Source organism: Ctenopharyngodon idella, chromosome 21 (assembly GCF_019924925.1).
Source record: "Ctenopharyngodon idella isolate HZGC_01 chromosome 21, HZGC01, whole genome shotgun sequence".
NCBI classification, from domain to species: domain Eukaryota; kingdom Metazoa; phylum Chordata; class Actinopteri; order Cypriniformes; family Xenocyprididae; genus Ctenopharyngodon; species Ctenopharyngodon idella.
The window spans coordinates 24929902-24957328 of record NC_067240.1 but is presented as its reverse complement, the minus strand read 5'-3'; the positions used below and the strand labels follow the sequence as shown (position 1 = coordinate 24957328).

The 27427-nt window shown below is 36.7% G+C and overlaps 1 protein-coding gene and 1 long non-coding RNA gene across 2 annotated transcripts; one reads left to right on the top strand and one right to left on the bottom strand.

Annotated features, from left to right (window-relative positions):
* Positions 1–227: 227 nt before the first annotated feature.
* LOC127503589 (prenylcysteine oxidase-like) lies at positions 228–13033 on the bottom strand. Its single transcript, XM_051877589.1, is given in 7 exon segments — positions 228–1404; positions 5834–5974; positions 6844–7055; positions 10491–10665; positions 12387–12468; positions 12470–12594; positions 12683–13033. Coding segments are annotated over 7 exon segments (1491 nt in total). The 5' UTR covers positions 12777–13033; the 3' UTR covers positions 228–742.
* Positions 13034–15453: 2420 nt separating this feature from the next.
* LOC127503595 (uncharacterized) lies at positions 15454–19850 on the top strand. Its single transcript, XR_007927122.1, has 2 exons — positions 15454–17735; positions 19078–19850. It is a non-coding gene; the product is annotated as an uncharacterized LOC127503595 (long non-coding RNA).
* The last annotated feature ends 7577 nt before the right edge of the window (positions 19851–27427 follow it).

Sequence of the window (27427 nt, the reverse complement as noted above, 5' to 3'; positions counted from 1 at the left end):
CTGTTTTTGCTATATTTTTAAATAAATGCAGGCTTGGTGAACAGAAGAGACTTCTTTGAAAAACATAACTTTTATGATTTAATAAAATCATAATTTGAAAGCAAAGTCTAAAATTATTGTAGTTTTTTTTTTTTTTTTTTTACCAGATAAATAAAACAAATTACAAAACCAGTTATGCACCATGGAGGTACGAAACGCAGAATCCTCATTCAGCAAAGGACATGAGATGATCGTAAGCCATTATTTATTGAAATGAGAAAGTCAAGCTATCATAATAAATCCTTTTTAAAGATTAATTCCTGCTAAGACTTTTCCTAGCCCAGTGACATTACACATACATAGCAAGTAAAACACAAAATTGTGAAACTGTAAGACCTCCTTAGCAAGAAAAATACATAAATGTAGAATTACTCTCAAATCTCCCCACACAACATGTTCACATTATCACATCAGCTGATAAAAAGTGAGCTAGCAGGGGCTTGAAGTTGGTCAGTAATGTAGAAGACGTCCCACACATTACCGCCGCCTGATAAAGATCAAGCATTTAGCCTGAGACCGCAATGCTGTTCATGTTCGCCAAACATCTGGCAAGCAAGCAGACGTGCAACCGTTTTTGCATTTTGCATCAAAAAAGTAAAACTAAGACAAGCCGTGTTGTGTGAAACCGAAACTAGGCTGCTGTGTAAGTATAACACCCCCTTATTATATTCCATAGTGTCTTTAAAATGACATACGGAATGTGTCACAATTCTGTCTTCACTTTGTGCATGAGGTCTTTCTGGTCAATCATTTCTAGCTGTCTATTCCAGCGGTGGTAGGCCAACAGAGCTATATTCTTAGCTGCCACCGAGCTCATTTCCATCGCACTTCCAGCCCATTCGATTCCATTGAGGAAGTACAAGTTATCGTGCAGCACCACCGGAGGCAAACCCTGGGTGCTTCCATAATGAGGGTACGCCAACCAATCTGTGACCTGCACTGAGTAGTAGGACTTAAAAAGGGTCTTCAGCTCATTCTTCTCCAGAGGCTTTGGGGAAAAGACCTTGTAAACTCCGGCCTCCTGAGGCTGTTTTCTGCGGAATCCGGAAGTTATGTTGACCGGACAGAGGCTGGCAGCGCTGTTGAAGAAAAGTCCGGGAGTGTCTGTAGTAAGGATGCTTGAAAACGGGAAAAGCTTTGGGTCGGGGAAGCCGAAGTAGGTGCAATTTAGGTAGCCGTGGATGATGGAGGCCACAGTTTGGTGGTAGGAGCCCGGCATTTCTGGGAGTTGTGGCTCAAAGCCCTGGAATGAGATTCCTGAGTTGACGTTTTGTTGGAGAGGCGTCGCAACTACTACAATGTCATAGAGCTCCGATGACTTCTCATTTTGAGAGTCATAGGTGAGCTCATACTGGTGGTCATCTCCTGAGGGAAAACAGTTTTATTTATTATTTAATACGACCACCTCATTTTTAAGGTGCGTTCACACTGGCAGCGTTGTTCAGTGACAAAGCATCACAAAGTCTTTAACCCTTTTCCCGCCAGCATTTACTAAAAAAAGTTGCCAGCCAGCGCAAGCATTTTTTTATCATATTCACAAAACTTTCATGGACCCCAGAATATTTTATTGTATAAATATGTAATCAGTCAATATATCAAAAGTAAGAACAGAGACTTTAAACAAAAAAAGCATTTTATTCTAGCTTCACTCATTCATTTTTTTTAAATCAACAGTTGAATTTGGGTGAGTTTCTTAAAAAATGTTTTTAAAAAAAGAAAATCCCATTTTTGTCAAATCGGATTCAGAACAATTTGCAAAACATAGATGGAGTAGATCAAGTCCATCAACACCCTCAAAGCTTCACAGTCTTATACCTCTATGTGGGTTCTGACTAGGGTTGTCAAAAGTACCAACTTCGGTACCAAGTTGGTACTGAAATTTAAAACATTTGACGATACCAGCATTTTCCCTAGCATTTTAAGCGCTGTTGAGTCGATTCGTAAACACCTCTGATTGGCCACTGTGTTCACGCGCTCAACAGATATGTATGTGATTGGCTACAACACTTCAAAAACATGTTGTAAATAGCAGAGTTGTCAAGTAACGAAGTACAAATACTTCGTTACCTTACTTAAGTAGAAATTTTGGGTATCTATACTTTACTGGAGTAATTATTTTTTACTTCTGCTCCTTACATTTTCACGCAATTATCTGTACTTTCTACTCCTTACATTTTAAAAATAGCCTCGTTAATCCTATTTCATTTCGGCTTGTTTTCATTACGGCTTGTCATCGTTCAAAAAAATAAATAAATAAAACTTATCCAGATAAATCGCGCCATCCGGATAGAGTGAATTTGATTGTGGTTGGATGAGAAGTATAAACATATACCATTCCGACACCCTATTGGTTTGTACGCGATCCATCGCACCTGCACATGACACAAATCACGTCACACTCCAGCAAGGAGGACATAGCCAGTGTTGGGGTCGTTACTCAAAAAAGATCATTCCTTAAAAGTTATTATTTCTCCACTACTGGCTCATTTATCAAATGGGTGCTTTCTCTTCATCCTCCGCAAATTAAGCTACAGTAGGTAGTTCGGTAGAGAGACGTTTGAATAAATTAGCGTTTGCGATTGACAACGCGATTGACAATGTTGTGATAAGTAGGCTATACTAACTTTGTAACTCGTTACCCCCAACACTGGACATAGCAGACGTATGTAGCCAAGTACGAAGATGTCCGTGGCAGAGACTCAAGAAGAGAACTCAAGCGAAATGTCCCAACCAAGCACCAGCGAGGAGGTTGGTAGAAACAGGTAGCCTAGTGCATCCCAAATTTTTTAACATTAACATTTTAATATAACATTATAGTCATTATGGCCTTTAGAAAAATGTTTTTTTTGAGGAGGTGGGGTAGTACTTTTGTCCTTAATGGCATTTTCTTTCCTTACATTACTTTTACTTTTATACTTTAAGTAGTTTTGAAAACAGTACTTTTACACTTTTACTTGAGTAAAAAGCTTGAGTTGATACTTCAACTTCTACAGAAGTCTTTTTAAACCCTAGTATCTATACTTCTACCAGAGTAATGAATGTGAATACTTTTGACACCAGTGGTAAATAGACAGATACGCACAGGAGCATTTGAAAGCAGGCGTATATCAGCGGATATATTAGGGATCCGCTGATAGACACCTGATTTCAAACACTCCTGTGTGTATCTGTGTAAGCGCTCTGTGAAGAACATCAAAGATATCTATTTACAACATGTTTTTGAAGTGTTGTAGCCAATCACAGACATATCTGTTGAGCGCGTGAACACAGTGGCCAATCAGAGTTGTTTAGAATCTGTTCAACAGCGCTCAAAATGCTAGGGGGAAATACTGGTATCATCACATTTTTTAAATTTCAGTACCGACTTGGTACCAAAGACGGTACTTGTGACAACCCTAGGTTTGACATTTCATTCAATAACATTAGGCAGTTTTGATCTATATGCCGTTGGATATTTGGTGATCACATTAGCTTACATGTGCGTAAACAAATTCTATCCGCTCCTTCTGGTTTATGCAGATCATCTTCTTTGTTTGTTTTTGGATCCAGGGATGCTGTACTATTTCAGAAGATCCGTAACAGCGCCCCCCAACCGCATATAAGTGAAAACACGGATTGCCGGGAAAACTCATCAATGGCAGGAAACACTCTTAAAAAAAAAGGTTCTCTATTGGCATTGATGGTTCCATAGGCCATGTTCACACAGCAACAGAATACGGTTGTCAGTCCTGTATTTGAGCCCTTAGTACAGTTACGTTCACATCCATAGAAGCTTTCCATTAGACAAAGATCTTTTAAGGTTCTTTAGATTATTAAGATTTTTTCACACTAAGAATTATGCAAAATTCACTTTTACATGATGTTTGAACATAAATGTGTGTTGGTAGTGTGTGTACACAACCACCTAATAATGATAAAAATCCACCCACTGCTTTTTTTATATCCCCATAAATCATAAGCAGTGTCTCAGAACAAGCCGTTTGCAGATTCTGGGCAAAGTGACGCCACTTTGCACAGGCCCCGCCCATGACTGCTGATGGACTCTGCCATATTAGCATAGACCCTGCCCTGAGCAAGTTGTACACAGTCCGCCATTTTCTGTAGTGACAAGAATGCTATTGAGGTGTTTTGTTGTTGGATGTAAGAGTGAACATAACAGTCTCCATGTACTCCTGAAGACGCAGTGGATTTGTTTTATTTTTGAAAGGAATGCGCCCCATATACCTAAATTCATTTACGTCTGCGCAAATCATTTTACACCAGCCTGCTTTGTAAATGAGGGTCAATACAAAGGGACAATACAAAACACAGGTTTTGCTAAAAAGTTGTTACTCAAGGATGGATCAGTACCAACTGTTCATGATCCAGCTTATAGTCTCCGGAGCGATACCGGTTACGGCAGTAATAAAGGGGAGAGCACGCACTTTATTACAGTTGTTTTATGGATATAAAGCTTACCAGTTTATTAAGCACCCCCTGAAAAGGCATAAGGGTTGTATATATTGGTTTACTGTTAGTTGTAATGAGTGTTTTTGTGTAATTCGCTGATGATAATGCAAGGGAGAGAGAGTGTTTATGGATTAGACTTTAACACGCACTTCTTGTACTGTGTTTTATTCAGCTCTTACAGTGATTTTCTGAAGCGAAACGGACACTTAATCTTTTGTGTGATGTACAAAAAACTTCATGAAGCTTATCAAGTAAGTTTTGGCCATCATTCGGACAGGGTCTGCTACAACAGGCTTGTACTAATAGAGGATAAATGCAAGATGACAACATAAGTTAAGTTATTTATTCAACAATTTCTTCTATTCTGTGTTTCCTATGCTGTTTATGTTGTAGAGACAGTGCTTCTGGGTTCTACGTCAGAACGTCGGCTCAGTATTGGCCCAGTATTGTAACAGCCACATCAGTTCATTTGTGTGTAGTAGTGTGTTATGTGTGTGTGTGTCTCTGCGTGTGAGTGTATGATTGAGTGGGTATGTCTGTTTTGTACTCTTGTGTAACCTCTTCCTTGCATTTATTTTTTTACTGCATTGTGGTGGAATTATTGATTTTATTTCACACATTTGCAAAAACCTGCTCTGTGTTATAGTCGTGCTAGTTCGTTTATATATATGTGTGGGGGGTGGATGTGTCTATTTTGCACTTCTGACATTTTAGAGTGTCACCCCCTCATTGCTGTGCACTTTTTTTCTGCACATTGGCTCATTTGTAGTTTGTACCACCAAAAGATTCTTGGAGTTTTCATACTTTTTTCCCGACCCTTTAACATATCCAAATCATGTCCATGCTTTTTTTGTGTTCACATAGCTAATATGACAAAAGTAATCCCATTCCGATGAAGCAAAAAAATGTAAAATTTCAAAACGTACATTTTTTCAGTCATTTTTGACTGAAGAGGACAGAACAGAGGCTCTGTTCTTTCTTTTGATATATTGACTGATTACATATTCATACAACAAAATATTCTGAGAGTTCCATGAGAGTTTTGTGAATATGATCAAAAACTGACTGGCAACTTAAAAATAAAATGGGGGACGGGGAAAGAGTTAAAAGATTTTTCCTTTTATTAATTTTTGGACACTCTTATTTGTCAGTGACCCAAAAATGGCAGAGACCACTGGGACAAAGTGACCCACTGTGGCTACTATCAATGGGGGAGAAGATGTGTCAGATAATGCCATCAACTAGAATTTCCTACTAGCCAAGAGCAGTATTTTTGCCCGTCAGTATGAACACACCTTTAGAGGTCCAGATTAAGTTTATTTTAATTGATGGTTAAGTGGAATACCTGTTGATCGAAGGCTAATGGTTGTAACTGGACTCTGGATGAGATTAGCTTTTGCTAGTTTAAGCAATCCCGAGCAAACCAGCTTGTTTCCTCCCTCCACAGCCCAGAGATTGGCCTGTGCACCAGCTAGAGACACAGCACCTGTCACAGAGAAGCGGACACATCAGGACAGACGTGAAACCAGGTGGCAACTAACATGACCTGATGATTTTATGATCAACATAGTATTATACTATATGTTTTGTTCTAGGATCATTCAGAACTTTCTCTTCTCCTGTAGCCTCATAAGATATTAAGTGCCAAATCATGAAAACTTTGATGCAAAAAAGTTTGATATACAGTATAAACTTTTAGAACAAAATCCATGAATTTAAAAACACACATGGTCACAAAATTAATTAAACTATTATATAAAAATATACACTATGGTTCAAAGGTTTGGATATTATTTAATGTTTTTAAAATAAGTATCTTAAGCTGCATTTATTTGATCAAAAATACAGTTAAACAGAAATACTGTAAAATATGACTACAATTTAAAATAAGTTTTTTGTATTAGAATACATTTTAAAATGCAATTTATTCAGCAGCATCATTTCTCCAGTCTTCAGTGTCACATGATCCTTTAGAAATCATTCTAATATGATGATTTGCTGCTCAAGAAACAGTTCTTATTATTATCAGTGTTGAATTAACAGTTGCTTAATATTTTTGTGGAAACCAAAATATATATTTTTTCATGATTCTTTGATGAATAGAAAGTTCATTTGAAATAGAAATCTTTTGTAACATCATAAATGTCTTTACTGCCACATTTGATAAATTTAGTTCTTTAAAATGTATTACTCCATACACTATATGCCTTCCCTTCAAATATGTAAATTATGTGATTATTCATCACTTTTAGAATTAAAAGAAAGTGAAAAGAAGAGTATAATTCTTATAAGTGTGTACAAATGTGAGAACCAAATGTATAATTCTAACACCTATAAAGAAAATGCTGTGCATACCAACAAATGCAGGGATGCTGATGTTCTGGCCATAGTTGACCCTCATGATCGGGGCTATGACTTCATCAATGAAGCGCTGGGAGACGCCCAATTCTAACAGAGATTCGGAAAGAGAGCGGCGGGTCATGTTGATGAATCCTGAACCCCCGAGAGAATGCAGCAGCTCTTCTACTGAACTGAAGGCATAGCCATGGGCCTGATATTTATAGATTCTGACAGAAAAGGAGAGCAAAATGAGTCAAATCAAAAGAGAGGAAGGAGAGGATGATGATGATACAGTTCATTTGTTAAATGAAAATCAAATACAAAAGCTTGAGTTACTCAGCTCAGACTGAGACTTCAGACTTCAAGGTTCCCCAACAATAAAGTTAAATCATCTTATGTCTTTATGTTTTTAAAATAACAGAGAATACACCAGTTGGATAATTTCCCAAGAAGTGGTTTGACAAGTGCCTTTTTCTTTCAAGTTTTTTCAGTATTACCTGTTGATGGTAGATGTTGCAGCAGGACATAATCAAAAGGCTTTTTTTAAAGTGCCCCTATTATACTTTGTTGAATATTACCTTTCATGCAGTACATAAAATAGCTGTTTGTGAATGTAAAAGGTCTGTAAAGTTTTTTAAAGATGAAAGTGCATGATAACGACTGATCCTGGAATGTGCCTATTTTCAGTGCTTGAAGTGGAAAAATAAAAGTGCCGGTACTCCTGATGCTCGGTTTCAAACGCGTTACTGGAGAAGGGAGGGTGCAGCGGGCTTCCGTACGTGCAACATGTTGGAAGTGCTGGTACACAAGGAAAACTGGCGGTACGCTGAAGGTAAAAATAGAGAAGTGCCGGTGCTACGGTGAAACGTTGCCTCGGCAGAAGAAATCAATACCTACTTCATCACGGCCCACTGGCGTGTTAGTGAGATGAGGAGGAGAGAAGAGCGATATAGGACTAAAAATAACATTACCCTTCAAAGGATCCTTATGCTAGGAATATGGTTATTTATTTTCAACAATGTGAATGTCTCAGTTGAGCTTTATTTGTATTCAGTATTTCACTATAGATTCTTTGGTAAATCATTCGCATTTTGGCGCAGACTTAGCAAACAGACTTTTACGATATGGACTCGACAGTAATGCAACAACATGTAAGTAACCGTTTTAATTCTAATGCCTGATCTGATATGTAATGATTCATGTACAGTCAGATGTTGTTTGTCTATGAGTCAGTAAATCAAATTAAACGGTCAACTTCACGTCGTTTCTCTTAGTAGGATGAAAATAATCTGTTATTTAAATGGTGATTAAATTATGTATAGAAAGCGATCAAAGAACGCTCCCTTTACAATCACTGGAGCTGTCAATCAAACAGCGCGAGTTTATCAGTGACTGAGTTCTGGACTCGCCCCAAAACTCCCGTTTTATTCAACGAATCTCTTAGTTACATCGAGTATGTACTGTTAGTTAGTGTGCAAAAATTGAGTTGCAATGACGAGATCACTGCTTTCATGAGCTCAACAACATGTCTGTGACCAGCTGCAATGTTTTCATGCCACAATCTAAATATAATGCCACAGATCTAAATGTAATGCTATAATCAACACTTTTCACGATTAGTTAACCTTGAGAGCTGTAATAGTAAAAATGTGCTAAAAGTTTTTGAGAGAGTAATACTTAGCTATTTCATATGCAAAGATGCTAGCCAATCACAAAAGTGGGCGTTTACACTGAAGTCTCACAGCAGACATGCCCCTTCAAACAGAGTGTTCAAATCAGAGGGCTAAAATCAGGGTAGGAAAGATGCCTTTTATTTCTAAATTATGACCATTTTTGTTGTAAAAAGCATACTAATATTATAATAAAACAACGCAGTTCATAACCCCTTTAAATTCTAAAAAGGGTAAATAGATAAATAATAATATACTAACAAAACAAAATTGCACCAGTAGGTGGTGGCAAGGGACTGACTTTAAGAGTGAGTTAGTAGACCATTCATTAAAAATCTCTGATTCATTCTGGAATGAAGCAAGGTTATAAACAAGGAAATTATATGAACTTTGAACACCTTATAAGGCACAACCGACAAGCAAAGCAGCTTCAGGGTGAAGCTGAATCTGACGCTTCACTTCAAGGAGATCAATCCATTGACCAGCATGTCCCAGAAAGGATACTGTGACAAAGATATCGCTTTCCTCATTCACACTTCTCCCATAAATATATCATTGACCTGAAGAATGAAAGCTGTATCATAAACTTGGAAATATATGACACACACTCATAGCCATGTGAAATGGCTCTATATCAGACTAGTCTCGCATAGCCAGACCTTCAGACGGACAGCAGAAGGTCTGGACTCTATCGTAGCTTTCATTGGCCATGGACCGCCCAAGAGGACGTTTGACTGACATGTAACACAACGAGGCGTGAAAATGTAAAGTCGATGCCCCTACAATAACAGACTGGCGTGCATCTAATAAATTATTCATTCAAGAATGTTATGCAACAATGGAGCCACAAACTTCACATACTTTTGTAAATCCAGTGTTTAGTTGATCCTGGTAAGTGCTCGTTGTCACAGTTGTAAACACGACGGCATTCTTCTTCTATGAGAGGGTTTGGCATCACGGCATTTGTTTCCAGGTGGACCATTAAAGAACGTGACACGTAACGCGTCTCACGGACATCCTGTAGAATTCAACCAACCAGATGACTACTTCGAAACTCCTGAAGTATTTCCAGATAAGTGTGCCATATGCATCAGATGTTCAGCCAACAGTCCGTGGGCATGACGTCTGAGGCTGAGACTAATATCAGACGGGCTGCAGCATCAATTTTGCGTGAAAAGACTGTATTTGTGTTTTATCAAATAAAATTAAACACTAATTTCATGCATATTGTCTTTCAATATTTCAAGCACTTTACAAGAACCTTTTCATAAATATGGCTGTTTTTTAAGGGTTTTCCAGGACTTGAATTTCAAAAAAGTCAAATTCAAGTACTTCAAGCACCTTGTATGAACCCTGTTTAAAATAGCATAATAGGAGCAGTTTAAAATGCAACAGCCTTGCGTCACAGACCACCAATACCACTTGCTATTGCTATTCAGTGGCAGGTGGTTTTTATAATATAAGGGGAGGGGACCTTCTCATTCTAACAGGCATGGATTGAAATTTTACAACCCAGTCCCTGTGTTCAGAACAGGAGAAAGACACCGTGTTAAAGTCACTGGAGCTACAAAAGTATTTTTGCCATGATGACATATGTCAAAATATTTAGTAAAATTGTCTCTTCCACTGACCAGTTCGTAAGATGTGAGACTTAAACATACGCACGTTCATAAGACATAAACGTATGTAAAAATTCACTTCACAGCACTGCGCATGTGCGCAAGATATTTTTAAAACAGAGTGGATTAGTGGCCGGCGTCACTACGAAAGTATTTTTTCCTTTCATTCCATAAGTCTTTGTTATAAGCCATAAACCAAGTCGACCATCTATGAGATGAATCACAACAAATTTTTTGCAGCAAAAAAGTATCTGAAAATCAGACAAAAATACAAAGGTGTACTTAATTATAAACGTATATAATTTAAAAGATTATAAAGTGTCAGTAAATAGATGTCTGAACTGGTTTTAATGTACTATACCCTTTCCCTCACCTCATAAACTTCTCCATGATCTCCTCCACCCACATCTGCAGGCGGATGAAGCTGATTCCATAGCGCCACCACAAGCGAAACAAATCCAGCAGGTACCAATCAGTCTCCTCCAGAATGAACTCCTCTCCACTGAACACTGCCGTTTTCCCAGCCACACTCTTACGATACTTCAGCCCTGCGGACGGGTTACATGAGATGTGCAAAAAGCATTGAAGAGAACAAGCTTGCACTTTATGTGTCTTTAACTGTACTTACATTTTAAAAGAATTTGTAAAGTGCAGTGTACTTATTGTGTTCATGTTGTATTGCAAAACACTTGTGCTGCTATTGAGGTGGAATACGGGTAAGGTTAGGGACAGGTCTCGTGGTATGGGTATTAGGGTTAGTTCACCCAAAAATGAACATTCTATCATTAAAGTATTAGTTCACTTTAAAATGAAAATTACCCCATGATTTACTCACCCTCAAGCCATCCTAGGTGTATATGACTTCTTTCAGACGAATACAATCAGAGTTATATTAATAATCACCATCTGTAATCCATCTGGAGTCAGATGGATTACATTAATGATGTCTTTACTATCTTTCTGTGGCTTGAAAGTGGCAGTTGCGTAGTTGTCAATGGAGGGACAGAAAGCTCTCAGATTTCATCAAAAAGATCTTCATTTGTGTTCTGAAGATGAACAAATGTCTTACAGGTTTGGAACGGCATGAGGGTGAGTAATTAATGACAGAAATGTAATTTTTGGGTAAACTATCCCTTTAAGGGTTGGATAGGTGATAAGGAAAGGTCAACAGTGTAATTATAGATGTAATTACAGAAATGAATTACAGATGTAATTACATGCAGGTATTTAAAAAAAAAATAAGTACAATGTAAAAACATGTACACAGGAACATTGTATCAAAAGATTAAAATGTTCGGGCATAGCAGTTAAAGTTTTTTGGGTTAGTTTACCCAAAAATGAAAATAATGTCATTTATTACTCACCCTCATGTCGTTCTACACCCGTAAGACCTTCGTTCATCTTCGGAACACAAATTAAGATATTTTTGATTAAATCCAATGGCTCAGCAAGGCCTGCATTCACAGCAATGGTACTTCCTCTCTCAAGATCCATAAAGGTACTAAAAACATATTTTAAAACAGTTCATGTGAGTTCAGTGGTTAATATTATAAAGTGACGAGAATACTTTCTGTGCGCCAAAAAAAACAAAATAACGACTTTTCAACAATATAGTGATGGGCCAATTTCAAAACACTGCTTCGGAGCTTTACGAATCGAATCAGTGATTCGGAGCGCCAAAGTCACGTGATTTCAGCAGTTGAGCCGTTTGATAGGAGTCAATGATTCGATTCGTAAAGCTCCGAAGCAGTGTTTTGAAATTGGCCCATCACTGTATTGTTGAAAAGTCGTTTTTTTTTTTTTTTTTTTTTTTTTTTTTTGGGTGCACAAAAAGTATTCTCGTAGCTTTATAATATTAAGGTAGAACCACTGAACTCACATGAACTGTTTCAAATATGTTTCTACCTTTATGGATCTTGAGAGAGGAAATGTCATTGCTGTGAATGCAGGCCTCGCTGAGCCATCGGATTTTATCAAAATATCTTAATTTGTGTTCCGAAGATGAACGGAGGTCTTACGGGTGTAGAACGACATGAGGGTGAGTAATAAATTACATTACTTTCATTTTTGGGTGAACTAACCCTTTAAAGACACCTATAAAGTGGGACTAAGAACAGAATGAATCAAAAACAAACCCCTAACTCTAGGTATAAGCAACTGAAGTAGTGTTTTACAAGGCGATTTCTCATGACTAACTCATTAACTAATTACTAAATTCTACATCATTTTAGCAATATGACTATATAACTAATATGGCAATATAACTAACCCAGCTGCTGGACAAAGTCTTGCATGTGTAGGTTGAGGGAATGAATGATGGATCCACCGGACTCGTAGTCTTGGTGGTTCACCGGTAACAGTCGCCAGGCGACCACCGACTGACCCTTTCTCAAATACATCAATTCTCACTTCTGGCCCGAAATGTTGCCTAAGGAAATGAGCTGTAGCGGTTCCTCCGATTCCAGCTCCAACAACAGCTGCAAACACAACACGAGTGATCTGACTGCATTATTTAAGCTTTATTTACGATGCTTTTATAATTAATATCATGAACATTTGGCCTACCTATTTTAGAAGGCGGGGCACCATCGAGTTTCGCAAAATCCGAATCCGCCAATACATGCACAAAAGAAAGAAGAACAATCAGATACTGATTCATGTTTGTTTACATCAACCGGCACTCCTTCAATGAACAGAGGATGCACGTGCATTCAAGCTAAATGAAAGCAGGAGCCTTTATGCATTTCTTCTCAGCTCTTGCCGATTGTAAGAGAGAGATAATAAATAAAAAAAGGAATCAATATATCATAAATATCTGATGATTTTGATAAATGTCGCTTCTGCAGAACAGTAAAAGCTACACGTATTCATATTTGCTCGCTGTCTGCTACTGTCCGGCAACAAGAGCGCGTGATCTTTCATGCGCACGCTTCTGACCAATCAGAGCAAGAGAGACTCTCTTCTGACCAATCAGAGCGATATAAATGTCTGACTAATCTGAGTAGGAGAAACTCTTTCTTCCGGGATGCATTGAAGCCTAATGATGAAACGGTTTTATTGAAACCAGTTATTATTTAGATAGTTTTTATTGAAAGTTAAAAAGCGATTTTAACTACTTGCCACTGATTTAGACTGTCCCATCCCTTCAGTTATACAGGATATATTTAAAACACCACTTTTCTAAGACATTTTTAATCAAGATTTCTCAGTCAGGATTCAGGTGATATCTGTCAGCAAAACCTAATTTCACCAAGTACAATATGTTCCTGGAACAACATCTTTGTTGATCCTGGAACAGCATTCCAAGCAAAGTCAGATTTGAGAGACAATTTTACAGTTTATGTCAAGTTTTGGCTTTAAAACCAGGGTTAGGTGCTTCTACATCAGTGTTATTCACCTATCATTTCCTTCTGATTTTAGGGATAGCTTATGGGTATGGTTAGGTTAAGGGGTAGGGATATGGTTAGGACTACATTTTTGGACAGGAATGTTGTTCCAGACCAGGATCAACAAAATAATGATGACCCAGGAATGCGTCTAACTTTAAAAAATCAGGACTTGTCATCTGTCAGGTCAATTTTTTTGGATACTATAAACAATAGCGCATGTCGTAACTAAGACTAAGTCCGTAATTACAGGATTTCATCTTGTAAAAAGCATTCAAGTCTACATAAAGCTCGTAGTTACAACTTTTAAGCTGGGAATTTTCTGAGAGCTCCTAATTGTACCACCTGACCCCTGCAGATTAATAGCGCTCCCATAGAAACTCATAATTCCCAGTCCGAGGATGTGAACAGCTCCGAGCAGAACATCACAGCATAGGACAAATTTGTGTGGAATTCAAAAAATGACCTAATGTGATAGGGACCCGAGCGGTCACAAGAAGAATCACACCAACAACAGGAGCGATATTGGCGCCCAAAAAGATGTGTATTATAGTTGATGTGCAAAAATATGCAAATAAATATGGTTAAGAGCAAAAATAAAACAGGTTATCAATAAAACAGTCTAAAAACTAGAACTGTTAGGTACTAAAGCAGTACCAACTCTCCTCTTCAACCATTGAGGCCAGAGTTTCAGTGCGCTCAAGCAACGCTACAATAACCTTGTTCAAATTCCCTCAAAAATCGTCCAATCCTCTCTTCCACTGGTGACCTAAAATACACACATTTTCCTGCTTAATAATTGGAGCATACCATTTTTTTTTACCATTTTTAAATTAACTCTTGCCTCACCATATGATTAATAAATAAATACACAAGATGATTAAGAACGAGAAACAAGTCAATAAATATGACGGGTAAAACCAACACATACATTTGCAGCTGCACAAACATTTCAATAGCTAAAATGAGTGCTCCCATGCAGTTCGAGCTTTATTTAAAACCACACCTACTCAGCTAAAACAGGAAATATTATAAAATGCATTGGACCAGTAGAACACAGTAAAAAGACATATCAGAGCTAACATAAATTATGCACTTCAAGAATATCAGCATAGTCACAAAATAATGAATATTTTACCTGCAATATGTATGTATAATGCCTTAAAAATTCAAAACACAACTAAATTTAAAATAAAAATTAGAATTTTAAAATAAAAATTAGAAAATTAGAATTAAAAATTTAAAATAAATTACATTCAATATAAATAAAATTACAAAATGAAAAATAATATTAAAAATATTAAATAATTAATTTAAAGGGTTAGTTCACCCAAAAATCGCCCATCACTAGATTTTGTCATAAAGTCATTATTGTTTTGTTTTTTTTGGCACACAAAAAGTATTCTCGTCGCTTCATAACATTAAGGTTGAACCACTGTAGTCACATGAACTGTTTTAAATACGTCTTTAGTAGCTTTCTGGGCATTTGAAAGTGTTAATTATCTTGCTGGCAATGGAGGCCTCACTCAGCCATTGGATTTTATCGAAAATATCTTAATTTGTTTTCTGAAGATGAACGAAGGTCTTACGGGTGTGGAACGACATGAGAGTGAGTACTTAATGACAGATTTTTCATTTTTGGGTGAACTAACCCTTTAAACAAATTAAAATCTGGTAGAAAAATTACACTATAAAAAGAATTATTGGTTTAACTTAAAGTAAGTTACCTGGTTGTCTTAAAATTTTGAGTTCACTGAAATTAAAAATTTGAGTTAATACAATGAAAGCGATTGGTTTAGTCAACAGAAACTCAAAATACTATGTTATTTGAACCACATTAATTATTGAAGTTGATTTAACAAGAAAAAATGTGATAAATCATGAAAATAATTTTTTACAGTGTAGAATTGTTGTTGTTTTTTTACTTTACTATTGATTTTTGATATTTTACTAAAGGTTAAATGGAGTGTTCCAGTCAGATCTGGCCATCAGCAGGAGTGTTAGTTGTTAGTTAATTCTCGGTCAGAGAGAAATTCCCTTTTAGCCACCTGGTTTGTTTTGGAGGCTATGTTTTTTTTCTTTGCTGATTTCCCAAACAATATTTATGCTCAAGATTAAGAGGGATTTTCTTAGAAAATCACAATGACCAGTGCCAGGAACATGATACATGATTGGATTTGCCTTGATAAAGGTCCAGGAAATGTCCTGAAAGGTTACAGTAGGTTACAATATACTATTTGTGACATTTCAAAGACTTCTCAAAATAATACAGTAAATAAAGAATTTATTGTCGAAATACAGGCTACTCGTTCAAGTCACTGACATTTTCACCCAAAAATACAAAAAAAATTATGCTTATTTGGTTATAGTTTAAGACTAGTCCCAGACTAAAATGCATGTTTGAGCTGTTTTAACTCAAAGCAACTTGCACTGACATATCTGACAAATATGTCAGTGCCATTGTTTTGTCTCAAGATGCACACCAGTAATGTTTTTTCTAAGGCACGTTTATAAAAGCTACTTAAATGTCTTAATTTAACTAAGGCCTAATCCCGGCTTAATCTAAGCCCTGTCTGTGAAACCAGGCCATGGTGTCTTCACTTTTCTGGAGTATATGAGGACATAATTCAGTAAGCAGTTTTTTTCCCCCCCCAAGAATATTGTAAACATTAGCAGGGCGGTTTATATCTCCTAAACTGTGCCGTTAATCCTCACTAGTGTTTATGTTCGCTTTCACACGTTTGCACTTTTAAAGGTCAGCGTTTATTTATATGCTGTTTTCTCGTCATGAGTGGCCTGTGACTTTAGGTCATCTGCAGCCAGTGATGATCTGACTCACTTCCTCTGTCATGTGAGGCGAGAGAAAACTTGGTGGCGCAAGATGGGTCCAATAATATGATATGCAGGCACACCGAAAAATCACGATGGCCGATGTCATAAATACAACTAATGAAAAGCCATTACAGGACATTGTTTATGACCTTTACAGACATATTTTGCAGTTGTAATGGTAAAGAAATGCATGAAATGGTCAGCCTGCTTTAGTGCACTGTAAAAAGTGGTACACTGTAAAAAAGAATTGTGGTGGAAATGTTTATAATTCATCGGGTTTTGGTACACTACTGTAAAAAAGAATTGTTGGTTTAACTTAAAAAGTAAGTTACCTGGTTGTCTTAAAATTTTGAGTTCACTGAAATTAAAAATTTGAGTTACTACAATGAAGGCGATTGGTTTAATCAACAAACAAAATATTATGCTATCTGAACCACATTAATTATCTAAGTTGATTTGACAAAAGAAAAAAATGCTGATAAAATAATTTTTTACAGTGTAATTAGTTTTATTCAAGTCACAACTGAACCAATAATTCATAGGGCCTACCAACAAATACAATTTTTTGAGTTAAATCAACTAGAAATCGCACTTTAAGGTAGCAATTGCAGGTTACCACTTTTTACAGTGTATACACCGAGCAAAACACAATGCGCAGGGCATTCTCCTTTATATGGCCAAGAAAATCCATCGATCTCCAAAACAGGAGGTCTGATATTTGGCATTGTTTTGGTACTCTTGGAAACTGGGACAGTATGAATCAGGAAAGTGAAAAAGATCATCTAATAACAGCCATGTGACGGTTAGAGAGGACGAGATCTCGCACTCTTGATTGGCAAACCGAACAGGGTTAGGATTTCCCCGTCTCAACCCACGGACTTTACAGAGCGGAAATGGTGCATTAAATACTTAACCAACATTTCCTCCTCCTCTGGCGGTTGGGGTTTTCTCAACACCAACGTCGCTTACACGTAGCCTAGTCTGCAATAACAGGCTACTGATGGAAAAACAATGTTATTCGATCAACCTTTATCCATTAAACATGATTGCAACGATGTGCTGTCGGTGGTATGACGTGGGTCTATTATCATGGGCTACGTGTGTTGTGCAATTACGGCTATCTTTGCACTTTGAGCAAAATGGATAGCAGTGGGACTTTCCCATGACTATGTGTGTAGTGTGGAACAAACGCCCATGCAAATGACAGTGCTAATCGATCGGTTTATATAGGGATGCTGCACTGAGCGAGTAGGCGGCAGAAGAGCTTTCTGCATGTGTCTTATCATTCACGGCAGGTGCATGAGAGACATGATTCAGCATCCGCAATATGGTACTGGTACCGAAATGACTCACCGACAACAGATGATGTGGACCTGTCGAGAGAAGAGGGAAAACTAAAGGTAGGTTTAAAGAGGTGAGTGATAAAAAGATGCACACGTGGGTTGAACAAGTCAATGCACTGTAAGAAAATGTTTTCATCATTTCTTATCGCCACTTTTTTTCTTTTGTCAAATCAACTTAGATAATTCATGTGGTTCGGATAACATAATATTTCGAGTTTCTATTTATTAAACCAATCGCCTTCATTGTGTTAACTCAAATTTTTTATTTAAAACTTACTTTTTTAAGTTAAATCAACAATCGTTTTTTACAGTGTGGAGTTGAAAGATGTTAAAAAAAAAAAAAAAAGTGTCAAAGAATTTAATGGCATTTAAAATAAAAACGTATCAATGTATAATTTATGATGGCAGTTCAGATTCATCATAAATGTTGAAAATACTACATGTAGTATACTGGAAGCAATTTGTGAGGCATTTTTGTAACAGCTTTCAATGCATTTAAATACACTGAAGACTTTTTATGAAAGAAATAATTTGTTTTCATTTAGCAAGGATGCATTCGTTGATCAAAAGTGACAGCAAAGACATTTATAATATTACAAGATACAACGTGTGACGGTTTCCCCAAAAATAATTAAGCAGCACAACTGTTTTCAACACTGATAAGAAATTTCTGACAGATCATGTGACAATGAAGGCTGGAGTCATCACAAGAATAAATTACATTTTAAAACATATTTAAATAGAAAACAGTTATTTTAAATTATCTTTACTGTATTTTGACCAAATAAACTTTAAGATTTTCAAAAACAAAATCTTATCGACCCCAAACTGTAATGAAAGGTACAGTCTGTGTATTATATATGAGATTTAAAGTGAAATAATGTGTGCGACTATAAGGAAAATCTATAGTAAATATTAATAATGGAAAAAATATTGCAGTTTATATTGCTGTTATTGTTATTTTTATTTGTAGTGGGTGAAATTATTTTGTTGAGACATTCTAATGATAACACATACACACATAATTAGAATTCAATCAACCTTAAAACATTATTTAAATGATCCTTGATCACAGGAATCTTAGTTTAATTTATTTTTTGTTGTATTTGATTCTTGCAAGGAAGTTAACTGAACCTGACAAATATTAGTTAGATCTATTTGTGCATGAAGTACTTTCAAGAAAATGCCTTGAACAAATACAGAGTTGGAATCATAAAGAGGAATGAGGAAATCCAAGAGAAAAATCCTGCTACCAAGACAGACAAAGTCATGCGTGTGACACATTTTACTAACTAAATAATAGTTATCTTACCACTTATGAGAAATGATCTCTTTTTTTGGTGATGAATGAATGTTTATTGATGTTTCACACAAGTTTAATTTCGTTTTTTGCTTATAGGTCAAATAAAACCTCCTGCTTGACAGATTTGCATCACTCATGGATGTTAAACTGAGCTCTTGGCTTTGAGAACTGAATTCCAAGGGTGTCTGCTCTATATTCAGCCCACGGAGTTCAGTTCTTAAGTTTGGATGCTCTTTGCATCTGCTCTGACCTACAACCTGAACAAACATGCCTGCTACTGGACTGGAAGATACCGTTTATTATGCAGAATTTTTCAGCCCCAGTCCTCTTCTGCCTTTTTTAATCATAATGCAGTTCAGTGGATTCTGTCAGGTTGTGGATCATCATTAGAAATAAAATAGAAAACTATTGCTATAGTTTTGTATGGTGATTTTTTTTATTAACACTTGCCATATATTATATTTTGACATGAAACAATATCAATACGATGAGAAGCATGTTGTGAATAATGAACCTTATATTCCGAAGTCTTCGCTCTTCTCAGCAGGGTTTGTTGGTTGTCCGTCAATCACGGTTACGCTCCACGGGTGACAGAACTTTTCCTATATCTGCTCTCAGGTTGTGGAACCAACTTCCAGTTGAAATTCGGGAAGCAAAGTCTCTTGGAATTTTTAAAACGCATTAAAACATGTAAAAAACAAAACATGTATATAAAATTTTAAGCTAGCTTATTGTTGATTGTGGTAATCATTGCTGGTTTCTTGTTTATACTCTTTTGTTTGATTTATTTTGTATTTTCTTATACTGGAAAGTGCTTTGAGAAGGTCTTTTAAAGGCACTATAGAAAATAAAGTTATTATTATTATTAATGGGAAATATGTCTGTGTTATTAACGAATGGCACTGTTTCTTTACTGTTTTTGTAGCACAATTAGTTTTTTTATTCACAAAAACATAGCAAATGTGGGAAACTAAACACACACACACACACACACATATATATATATATATATATGTATATACAGTCAAACCAAAATTTATTCAGACACCTTGAATTTTTCATTCATTAATACAGTTTATTCACTATAGTTTAAAAAAGATCTCAGAGTTAAACTGTGTCAGAAAAAAATAATCTTAATTATGTCAGATAACACTTAAGCAAAACATGGTCAGGTCAAAGTGTCTGAATAATTTTTGGTTCCAAATTTTTATCAGTTTTACTGGTAGTCCACTGTATGATGATATTTTTGGGTATAATATGTCACAGTTTACTTTATTTTGCTATCCTCACTTACATAAATGAACTATAGTGTCCTGCACCCACTAGTAAAAATAAATCAAAAATATCAAAAAAGTAATTTTTGGTTTGACTGTATAGATAAATTATTTTACTATTGCTAAAATTTATTGCTAAAAATAAAATTATTGTGATAAATTAAAATATTGTGATAATAAAAAAACATTTTAATTGTAATATGAAAAAAATATTTGTTTATTCAGTTCAAAGTGAAAATTACAATAAGGTCATTATCCTTTTAAAGTGCATTAACTTTAACTGCTTCACTAAAACGGCTTTGAAGTTGTGGTAAAAACTTTTATTTAGGGTATTTTAACTAGCTGCTTATTAGCATGCATATTACTAGAATATTGGCTGTTTGTTAGCACTTATAAAGCACATATTAATGCCTTATTCTGCATTCTTAACCAATACCTAAACTTAACAACTACCTTACTATTAATGAGCGGTAAATTTGGAGTTTATTGAGGGAAAAGTCACAGTTAATAGTGAATGTGTTTATGCAGTCATCGGCAAAGGTGTGATGGAATTTATTGTTTTTGTATTACACTTTTCTACTACATCTGAGTAGTAAGTTGGGTAACACTATATTTTACAGTGTCCTTGTTACACGTTACATGTAGTTACTAGTAATAACAGTAAATTATGCATAATTACATGTGACTAACCGTAAACCAAACCCTAATTTAACTCTATATAAATTTATGTTGGTAATTAATATTACAACAACAACAACAACAACAAAAAGAGTTAAATACAATAATGAGTTGATTAACACGAGAAAAGCACCAAAATAGTTTATCTAAAAACATTATTTAATTTCATCTGATTGGAGTAAGGCTCTATGATTTTGTCCACACAGGGCTTCACAACAGAAAAAACCCTGATCATCTTGAGTGTTTGCTGCGTTTTGTTTCATCTGACCATAGAACCCATCCTGTTTGAAGTTCCAGTAGTGTCAGTTACTTTTCAAATATTCTATGGTCAGATGAAACAAAAAATGAGCTTTTTAGCAGCAAACACTCAAGATGGGTTTGGTGCACACAGGGGTAAAAAGTACCCCATGTGTACAATGAAATATACTGCTGGATCTTTAATGTTGTGGGCCTATTTTTCTGCCAGAGATCCTGGACATCTTGTTCAGATACATGGTATCATGGATTCTATCAAATACCAACAGATAAAAAAAAATCAAAACCTGACTGTCCCTGCTAGAGGTCATATAATGGACCGTGGTTGGATCTTCCAACAGGACAATGATCCAAAACAAACATCAAAACCAACACAAAAATGTGTCACTGAGCACAAAATGAAGCTTCTGCCATGGCCGTCCCAGTCTCCTGACCTGAACCCTAAAGAAAATGAGTGGAGTGAACTGAAGACGAGAAGCACCAACATGGATCTGGGAATCTGAAGGGTCTGGAAGGATTCTGTATGAAGGAATGGTCTCTGATCTCTTGTCAGGTGTTCTCCAAACTCATCAGGCATTATAGGTGAAGACTCAGAGCTGTTATCTTGGCAAAAGGAGGTTGCAAAAAGTATTGAATAAAAGGGTGTGATTAATTGTGAGCAATGTGTATTAGAGAAAAACATTTCTTTCATAATGTGATTTTCTCCCCATTTAAAATTCTTTTTCTCCAATGAAAGGTTGGATTTTTGTAGATTTTTAAAATAAAAGATCAAAAGGATTAACCATGCAGATTTATTTTCACAGCCTTCTTTGGTCATATTTACCAAGGGTATGAATAATTTTGAGCACAACTTTGTGGCAAAATGGCTCAATAGCACCACCTACAAAATTTCAATTAAGAGCCCTTCAGTACACACATGTAACAGCCCAACACCTACAAAAAAGTCCCTGTGTGCAAAATCTGAAAACCCAACAGGAAGTGAGATATTTTTAATTTCTTTGCAAAATTTTTGCAGTTTTTCCACATGTTGTACTTTAACAAACTCCTCCAAGAGCTTTAGTCAGATCATATTTGGTCAGTCTAATCTTTGTGACGTTAAATTGCGAAGATCTTGAGTTTTCGCTGAAGGGCGTGTCCGTGGCGGCCTGACAAAATTCAATGTTTCGCCATGAAACAGGAAGTTGTTGTAACTCAAGCATACAATGTCCGATCTGCCCCAAACTCCACATTTGATAAGAGTCCTGGCCTGAAGACATCTATATGCCAATATTCATTTAGTCATAGCGCCACCTGCGGGCAACAGGAAATTACATGTTTTACACTGTGATTAACTCCTCATTGAGATTTAACCAGAACATCATCATATTTGGTCAGTCTAATCTAAAGGCCTTTGTAACGTTAAATTGTGAAGATCTAGAGTTTTCGCTGAAGGGCGTGTCCGTGGCGGCCTGACAAAATTCAATGCTTCACCATGAAACAGGAAGCTGTTGTAACTCAGGCATACAATGTCCAACCTGCCCCAAACTTCACATGTGTGATAAGAGTCCTGGCCTAAAGACATCTATATGCCAATATTCATTTAGTCATAGTGCCACCTGCTGGCAACAGGAAATGGCATGCTTTACACAGTAATTCACTCCCAGAAACACATTTAAATATGCCACCAAGTACCAAACATGCTAGAAACACGTTAAATCATGCAACACTTGGCTAAGTGCTAATGTATGCAATTAACGCCATGAAACAGGAAGTTGTTGCAACTCAGGCATACAATGTCCAATCTGCCCCAAACTTCACGTTTGATAAGAGTCCTGCCCTGAACACATCTACATAACAATATTCAGTTATAGTAATAGCGCCACCCACTGACAACAGGAAGTGACATGTTTAACACTGTGATGCACTACTAGCAACATAATAAAATATGCAATTGAGTGCTAAACATGCTACAAACTTTCTAAAACATGCTAGCAACACTTAGCTTAGTTTGTTGTAACTCAAACATCAATGTCCAATTTGCCTCAAACTTCACATGCTTGATAAGTGCCCTGGCCTGAAGACATCTACATGCCAAAGTTTAGTTATAGTCATAGCGCCACCAGCTGGTAGCAGGAAGTGTGTCAAATACAAATGACTGACGTAGTCCTTCTATATTTATATATTTAAATGCATATGCCCACTGTACTGTGCAAGGGCCCTTTCATAACTGCTTGCAGCTTTAATTTTAATATTTGATTTGAATTCAATCCCTAAAACACATAAAAAACATCTATTGTTCTGTCATTTCTTTTGAAAATCAGTCACCAAATATGAAAACTAGAGTCTGAAATCTTTCAAATGCTATATAGTTTGTCAAGATTACTTTAGGTTTAGACTAAGATATTACTGTTATAAATGTATAATGGCAAATGTTCCACGGGTGGGGGAGGGGCAGTCTTAAAAATAGTGGTTAAAAACATTTTTATAAATCATAAATTCAGATATTTGTTCTGTGAAATTTGTACAATATGTGCATTAAAGTAGAAAACCTTATTTTTATCAACATACATGACAAATTATTCTAGAAACTGTAACTGGGATAACAAAAAGGCCCTTTGGAACTTTGGAAATGTAAAACACCTTGGAAAATAAATAAATAAAGCCTGCTGTGACCTAATAATAAGTCTGTACTAAGTGTACTAAATGATATTCATGACCTATATATTGCTCTCTAACACCCTGAGTTAGCAGGGTAGACTATTGATTTCATGACCTTTCTTGATGTCGGCTGTAGGTGATCAGAGGCTGCCGCAATGACCTGGAGCTCAATTCTTATTGGTGCAAGCACATAATGCCACTGCTCTGCCAACAAAATTCAGTTTCCTTCCACATCTGCAAAAGGTAGACAGTAATCTGCTTAGCTAAGTAGATTAGATAAAGTCCTTTTGGTTTGTAGTATCAGTTATATACTCTGTAGGACATTCAGAGTACCTTAAAAAAAAAAGTGTCCTAAGCAAGACATGAAAATGCGCACCCTCAGGTGAACCTGGGTTATTGCAGTGACAGTTAATGGGACAGTTCACCTTGAAATGAAAATTTTCCTTATTTACTCCCCCTCATATCACCCCAAAACTGTATGACTGACGGTCTTTTGTTTCACTCTCACACATCCAACAAAGCTATCATATTGCTTCAGACGTTTTGGAATATGTGGCACAAATTGCATGGACTTCTTCTGTGATACACTGATGATCCGATTTGAAGCTCGAAAACCCACTACCTATCCACTGTATGGGAAAGAATGACCATGGCATTCATCAACATTTCTCCTTTTGTGTTCTGCATAAGTCAGTCATGTGTGCAAACATACCTATTCACCCAAAATATTGGCTGAAATCAGCTTGGCCTTTTGGCTGGAGCTCTAAGAAGGTAGACTTTGAAGGCAGCGGCTATTTGCAAATAGCGATATATTCTATTTACACCATGTAAAACAGCAGTTCTTTGCAATAAAATGTAATTAGATGCTATCTATACTTTATATTTGCAGATATTTGCACCTCAGTATATATTTTTATTTGCACCTCAGTATTTTTGAACATTAACAAGATGCAATAATATCATTGTGTAGATGATTATATTTATTAAAATTATTAAACGGATGCAGCCTTATTGGGAGAATAAAAACCCTCCCTACACCTTCCTCTAACCCTACCTAATAAATACTTTTTATATTATTAAATACTCGTTAGGCAGTTTATTTCCACTTTTAGAACATTATTTTCATTTTTATTGAAAATAAATGCCTTTCTGATGTGATATGTGATGGGAAAATGGAGAAGAGCAAGCTCGGCAAAAGGCGGATTCGAACCTGCGTCGATCGCGGTAAAAGCCAGGACTGCGAGGACTCCCTCACTGGAAGGCTGATTAAAGCAATTAAAACAATCAAAGATCACAAAAAGAAATCCAGAATGTGCAATCAAAAAACAGGAGAAGCACAAAGAAAATTTCAATCCTTCAGAATATCATTCAGTCTCTCAGGGAATCTTATTCAGAATTATTGTCAGAGAATGGAGCTTTCATGTTTGAAAACTGTTCTGATGTGTCATTGGAAATCCTGAAGAGAGAGAAGGTCGCCGGTTCGATTCTCGCACCAGCAGGAATTGAAGGTGGGGTGCCAAGCACCCTCAGCTGATACTGTAATAATATCAGGGCGAAACAGATTTGGCAAATGCTCCATTGCATATTTTAGTTTGCGCTCTGGAGAACATCAAATGTATCTATTTACAATGTGTTTTTGCAGTGGTTGACAGTTGGTGATCTCTTGAACGCAATGGCCAATCAGAGGTATTTCATTTAGTCAGAATCCACTCAACCCTCAAAACGCCAGAGTTTTATTCAGTGCTGAGTTATGCAGGCTCACGAATCCTCTCATTAACAAACAATGTAGACACAATGCAAGTAAGAGGTTTATTGTGCATTGTTGGCAGCTTCACTGAATATAAAGGAACTTTGTGAGATCACAATGAACTGACAAAGCAACAGTGTTTTAGTGATTGTAAAGGGAGCGGTCTTGGCTCGCTTTCGCGCTACAGCCTATATAATCCATTTAATAAAACTTTACATTTATTAAAATGTAAAGGCTTGTGGTGTTCAATAAATGTTTAATTTAAGCAATTTTCTGTATCACTTCTTATTACTTAACTGTTAGATTTTATAAGATGAAAGGGGGAAAAACAGAAAATTGGCCAAAAAAAAAAAATCGGCATCATATATCAGCCATCGGCTTCCCTGATTTCTAAATATCGCCATCAGCCAGAGAAGAAAAACCTATATCGGTTGACCTCTATTATAAATTGTAGTTGTGGGGCTCCTTAATTATTGGTGGGTGCTCCTAAAATTTTTGCTGGTGCTCCTAACTTTTTGAAGTTGGGAGCACCAGTGCTACCAAGTAAAAAAGTGAATTTCGAGCCCTGGAAGAGGTACTAACCTCTCTCCAAGCGAAATCATCAGCAGAACAGGCCAAGGGACAGGAGATGCTCTGTGCACTAATGATGGATGAAATGTCCATTATGAAGCGCACTGAATGGGATGGCAAAAGAATGATTGGTTATGTAGACATTGGCACAAAAATAACAAATTAAGGCATACCAATGGAAACAGAGGTACTGGTATTTATGGCTGTCCGCATCTACGACCACTGGAAAGCTCCAGTGTCATATTTTTTAACACATGGAATGACTGGCTCAGAGAGGGCTAACTCTGGTGCACCAATGCATCCATAACGTGTGATGGTCCATCAACACATTTTTCCATGCTCAAGGACCTTGGGGCAGACTTTCACAAACCTGAACCCCAGTTTCCCAGATCCATCGAACAGTCACAGAAGGATCCGCATTATCTTGGATGTCTGCCATATGCTTAAGCTGCTACGTAACACCTTGGTGTCCTGTGGCATTACTGTATATCCTTGTGGAAAGAGCATAAAATGGGAATAGAGACAGAACGCATTTAGGCCATGCCCACACCGGGGGGGAAAACAAACCAACCGTCTCCATTGACTTTGTATTGCGTGAGGCTGCCTCCTTGTCATTTCTGACTTATAACAAAAAACAGAACAATGCCTTAAAGCTGCTGTGTGACAAGGTGTACAGCAAACAAGCTAAAAAAACCTAGAACTAAGTTTTTATAAGCTACCGAACTGTAAAAGCCAGCCTTTAAGGACACAAAAGTGGATACAGGCAATAAGAAGTGACGCTTCAGCAGGAAGAATGGGTAAATTTTGGGATCCTGGCACTCAGTATGCCTCAGTAAGCCTACGTGTGCAGTAAACATTTAGTCACTGTTAAGTCAAATATCCAAATGTCAGTTTTATATATTATATTTCCTGTCGCTGATTACGTTACCCTCCACTGGCCGTAGTTCTCATAGTAATATGACATGTCACGCTCTGTCTCAATCGCCTGTATCCACTTTTTAGTCCTTAAAAGCTCGTTTTTTGGGTCGACAGCTTATAAAAACTTTTGGGGTTTTTTAGCTTGTTTTCTGTACACCTTGTCACACAGCAGCTTTTAGACATTGTTCTGTTTTTTGTTATAAGTCAGAAATGACTAGGAGGACAAGGAGGCAGCCTCAAGCAATACAAAGTCAATGGAGACGGTTGGATTGTTTTCCCCCTCGGTGGGCGTGGTTTTCAGATTATGACGTGTGTCGCTCTGTCTCTATGAGTTGTTCATCTGAAATTCCTCCGCCATTTAGTTAGT